Source organism: Alosa pseudoharengus, unplaced genomic scaffold, assembly GCF_046254945.1.
Source record: "Alosa pseudoharengus isolate Yale_2024_CS ecotype anadromous, Long Island Sound unplaced genomic scaffold, YU_APseudo_1.1 YU_APseudo_1.1_scf_2, whole genome shotgun sequence".
Classification (NCBI taxonomy): Eukaryota; Metazoa; Chordata; class Actinopteri; order Clupeiformes; family Clupeidae; genus Alosa; species Alosa pseudoharengus.
In genome coordinates this window covers 23697377-23702376 of record NW_027468663.1, presented here as the reverse complement: position 1 = coordinate 23702376, position 5000 = coordinate 23697377, and the positions used below count along the sequence as shown (strand labels likewise).

The window sequence follows — 5000 nt, the reverse complement described above, 5'->3', positions numbered from 1 at the left end:
GTAAAACCTGTGGGAACGGCACCACAGCAAGGACTTAACGAATGAAATCGCAGATTTTTTCTTTTTGGGGATGTGGGACTTGAGAGGAAGAGGAGGAGGCGTTGTTTCACTAGGGCTCATACTCACTGTAGTCACATAGGTCTCTTTTCTTGGGGCCTTTCCCAAAGCTCCTGTTGCGGGACCAGGAGAAGAAGATCCCTTTCTTTTTGTCACACTGCTCGTCCTTGCTGTCGTCGTTCAGGGATCGCCCCGATTTGTTCTTCTTGTCGTCCTAAAAACACCGGCGAGCTCATAAATTCAGACGTCGTAAAAAAAACTATCTCAGAGGGCACTGCAGCGCACTAAACACTGGAAGTGGCGCCATAACTCAAGTAAACCCTGATGCCAGATTCAATCATGGATTTAACGACATCACGGCAAATTCCTTAAAAATTAGCAATGAGGTGTGACAAATTCAGGGCTAAAGTCTAGAGGCAGTCGTAAATCATCCCCACCCTCTACAATCCGAGACCGGGAGGTTTATGTTGACATATGCAGACATATGCGACAAGAAGTTTTAAGTGTCAAGGAAGTAAAATACACACTATTGAACACATTAACACTTCAATCCTCCAGTATGGAGCCGTTGGCAAGGAAGCTGCTTCCGTTTCCATATCCTCTTCCTTGTGAGAGCATACCATTCCTATAAATGCCAATGTGAGGTCCGTGTTTGCTGACAGTCTACAGCAGCTTATCAGATAAGCCTGCAATCTCACACCAAGGGGCTAACCAAGCGTTTGTTTGCTACATACAGATAATTACAGCTGGCATGCATTCAGACAACACAGCCTTACAACTCCTGCTCTAACTCCTTCTAATTGACTTGACTTTCGCAAATTGTTAGTTTGGTCAAGCTATGTGTGTGTGTGTGTGTGTGTGTGTGTGTGTGTGTGTGTGTGTGTGTGTGTGTGTGTGTGTGCGTGAGCGCGTCATAGGTGTGCATGAGTATGTTTAATTTCATGTAGGTGGTGGGCAGAACATCTACTGTGTGTGTGTGTGTGTGTGTGTGTGTTTGTGTGTGTGTGTGTGTGTGTGTGTGTGTGTGTGTGTGTGTGTGTGTGTGTTTGCTTGTTAGTGCATGAGTGACTGACTGGCTGACTGAGTGAGACACTGAGGTAGTACATCAGTCTGTTTGTGGATCTATTCATGTAAGTGTGTTTGCATGGTTATATGCCTGTTTTAGATTGTTTGCATTTGTGTCTTTGACTGCGAGAAGAGTTAATCTGCATTTGAGTGTGTGTCTATGTATGTGTGTGTGTGTGTTTGTGCGTGTGTGTGTGCATGTTTATGTGTTTGTGTATGTGTGTGTGTGTGTGTGTGTGTGTGTGTGTGTGTGTGTGTGTGTGTGTGTGCATGTTTATGTGTTTGTGTGTGTGTGTGTGTGTGTATGTGTGTGTGTGTGTTTGTGTGTGCATGTTTATGTGTGTGTGTGTGTGTGTGTGTGTGTGTGTGTGTGTGTGTGTGTGTGTGTGTGTACCTTCTTGGGCGTGGATAAGTTGGAGCGGTCGGAGCTGGTGCTGTGTTTGGAGGTGGGGCTGCTGGGGATCTGGTTGGGGTCAGGCAGTGGACGGCCCTCCACCTCGGCCAGCATGCACTCCTGGTACAGGAACGACTTCAGGAAGCGCGTGTAGCTGTCAAACTTCATCAGGTTGAAAATCTGACAAACACAAAGGGCGCCATTTAGAGGACAAACTAAAATCCTCTAAACATCACATTAAAAGCTAAGAAATTATGATTTCATTTGAAATCATAATTTAGATCACAATTTAGATCAATCTTTCAGGAGCAAATGTTTATCCCAGTCATCAGACACTCCATTGGTGTGTGCTATTTAAAAGATGACCAAAGAGAAGGGGCCCTTGGTCAGGAGCCTGCGGCGGTCACACAATGCGCAGATAACAAGAGAAGATGGCGAGGTGAAACTGCGAGACAAAACTGTTGTTTGTGCTTTTGTCCTTGTGCTGATGCTTTGGCCTGTAATCTGCTCAGCCAACCACCCTCTCTTCCACTCCAGACAAATGGCACATTCATCAGACAGGATATCCATGGCGGATCCCCAGGGAGCTCCGAGTGTGGTCATGTGGCAGGCATGTTGGGGGCGTGAGGGAAGGCACCGCAGTGTGGCGCGCCATAATTTGTGTCCTCGTGACAAAGTTCCGATCTTAGCTCAAACGCCAGCCCGTCTTCCTGTCGCGCTAAACCACAGAGGATCCTTTTGTGAACGAAGCGGAAACGCTGTTATTTGTGTGTGTGTGTGTGTGTGTGTGTGGGGTGGGGTGGGGTGGGGGGGTTGGTAACATGGCCTAAAGCTGGCAGTTATAAAATTGATGGAAAACTTTTAACGACTGTAAGCACATCGGTACGCTGAACAGAGCTATGCTAGTCAGAGTGCTTTTACTCGCTCAGCATCTTCCCCCTGTTGTGTGCTCCTGTGTTCCCCCTGTTGTGTGCGTTCAGGCGGGACATGTATGTGTGTATGTGTGCGTGTGTGTGTGTGTGTGTGTGTGTGTGTGGGGTGGAAGCCTACCTGGAGCTGCTGCTCCTTGAACATGTCGGGCCGGGGCGCGTTGAGGATATCGTCGGCCAGCTGTGCCTGGCTGTCAATGTTGACCGGCGTGGTGGCTTTGCTGGACAAGAAGCTGTTGTAGATCTCACGGGCCCTTTGGGAGAGCTGGGTAGAGAAGAGCAGAGGAGAGGAGAAGAGAGGAGAGGGAGAGAAGAGGAGAGGAGAGGAGAGGAGAGGAGAGGAGAGGAGAGGAGAGGAGAGGAGAAGAGAGGAGAGGAGAGGAGAAGAGAGGATAGGAGAGGAGAGGAGAGAGCAGAGGTGAGGAGAGGAAAACATAGGAGAGAGTGATTGTCAGGGAGAGATATCACCTTTGGTGTGACAGAAGGACGCAGGCAGTATCTCATCAGCTGAAGTTCCATGGAGACTGATTTAAATCACACCATTGGGAGGACTCTCAGGTACCTCAAAAACTATCTTGATCACACAGAAAACATTTAAGGAAAGCTCCTAACTTTTTGTGCTTATCCAACCAGGCAGTGAGGACCCATTTTGATTCAAAGAGCCTGGAGAAAGCACTACTGATTACATTCAAGGCATATTTAGACTACAGAACTCCCTGATCGCATAGCTTTCACGTCCCTTCATGGGATGATCGGACGCTTGTCTTTTTCGACCTGAGGAGTGTTTTTCCATTTTCAGAGTACCAGATTGAATTTACAAACGCACTCAAAGTGGCATCTAAAGTGACTATAATAAGACACTGTGGTTTTGCTGCTCTGCACTACATTTCAGGTCCTCGGGTGTTTCCCAACCTGATTGGACAAACAGCATCTCTTTGTTGTACAACAAAACTGAAAGCAGCACATACTTCAGGCCATAACACTCTCCCTCAGGTCCCCGAATACACAACCAGCCACATGGTTAAAACCTCATGTCTATTATCACAACTCACATTTCTGTGATGTCTGCAAAAAATGCAATAGTTTGTTTTCTGCACACTGCAAAACTGAAACCTTAGTCCTGTCATAACATACCAGAACTGTCTTTGCTAATTGTAGCTACCTTTACCACTGGGTAAGTAATTTGATCATTATGACCCCAGTGTGGAGAGCCTTTGGCTTTCTGATAGTGATCTCTCTCATTTTAACTGATTGTAAAATACTGACACCAACTAAGACAAACGCACAAACACATCACTATAAAAGATGGCATTATCTGCACTGCTATATATTACATACACTGACACACAGGTGGGCTGCTGCTGTGAAGACGAGAAGCTCTTACCTGCTTTTTATCCGTCTCTGGAACATGGCTGAAAAACTCACAGGCCTGCCAGAACAGGATGTTTTCCTCGCTGAACTCCTTCTTCAGGAATTCCTACGATTGTAGATGTTAATTAAGTGACATTGTAGATGTGAATGCCTAAGAATGTAGATGTGATTATTTGAACAAAAGCTAGTCTACAGTATAACCAAAGCAGCTAGAAAAAAAAACAAACCAAACCAAAGCAATTCAAAAGCTTAACAAGCAGAAACCCAGACGAGGATTATATTTGTGGATCGTGGAGAGTCGTTGGCGTACCGAGAAGTAGCGGACGCCCACAGGGTCCTGCAGCAGGCGTTCGAAGCACACGGCCCATGATGCCACCCGGCGCTCGGTGTGCCGGCGGTGGCACTGCACGCTGGGCAGACTGGCGTTGCTGTTCAGGCTGTTGTCACTGCCACAGCCCTTCAGATCCACACTGTTCAGCTCTGCATAGACCATACAGGTTACCACAGGTGAGCATGGACACATACAGACACAGAGAGAACTATACACACACACACACACACACACACACACACACACACACACACACACACACACACACACACACACACACACACACACACACACACACACACACACACACACACACACACACACACACACACACACACACACACACACACACACACACACACACACACACACACACACACACACACAGGTTTTCCAACACATTGACACATACAAGCTACTTGAAAGCACAAAGGAGGGGACTTGGAAGATAAGGTTATCTTAGAGTCTCTATGACTAAATGGACATGTATGATGACTACATGTAATCTGCAACACCACCCATGGCTGAGAAATATCACCGCTAACTGGTTGAGAAATCTGAAAAAATCTGTTTTCAGAAGTCCCATGTAGCCCCCCCCCCCCCACACACACACTCCTCGTGTCCAGTCCCACTTGACTAGTTGCCGTGACTGGGTGTCCACCTCACCTCACCACAGGTAGCTGCAACCCTCATGCTGTGATAACTCACACATGCCTGAGTGGGGAGTTGCATATCTACCAGAGATCCCACCTCAAGATTTCACCTCATGCTTGAACAGGAATCAGCATTCCATGACTGTCGGAGGGAAATCCTACCCAATAGTACCGAGAGGGAGACAGCATGTAGGCATTTA

The 5000-nt window shown here is 47.1% G+C and overlaps 1 protein-coding gene across 2 annotated transcripts in view; it reads right to left on the bottom strand.

The window, feature by feature from the left end:
• The window catches only part of rgs12b (regulator of G protein signaling 12b), a 63455-nt gene that overhangs the window by 7446 nt on the left and 51009 nt on the right, over window positions 1–5000 (bottom strand). For both annotated transcript variants that reach the window (XM_076294243.1, XM_076294244.1), the window contains exons 4-9: window positions 4127–4296; window positions 3830–3922; window positions 2567–2710; window positions 1517–1696; window positions 127–271; window positions 1–7 (exon numbers count right to left, since the gene is read on the bottom strand). The exon at window positions 1–7 is cut by the window's left edge and continues 88 nt beyond it. In XM_076294243.1, the coding sequence (XP_076150358.1) occupies window positions 1–7; window positions 127–271; window positions 1517–1696; window positions 2567–2710; window positions 3830–3922; window positions 4127–4296 (739 nt within the window). The remainder of the gene's footprint in view (window positions 8–126; window positions 272–1516; window positions 1697–2566; window positions 2711–3829; window positions 3923–4126; window positions 4297–5000) is intronic.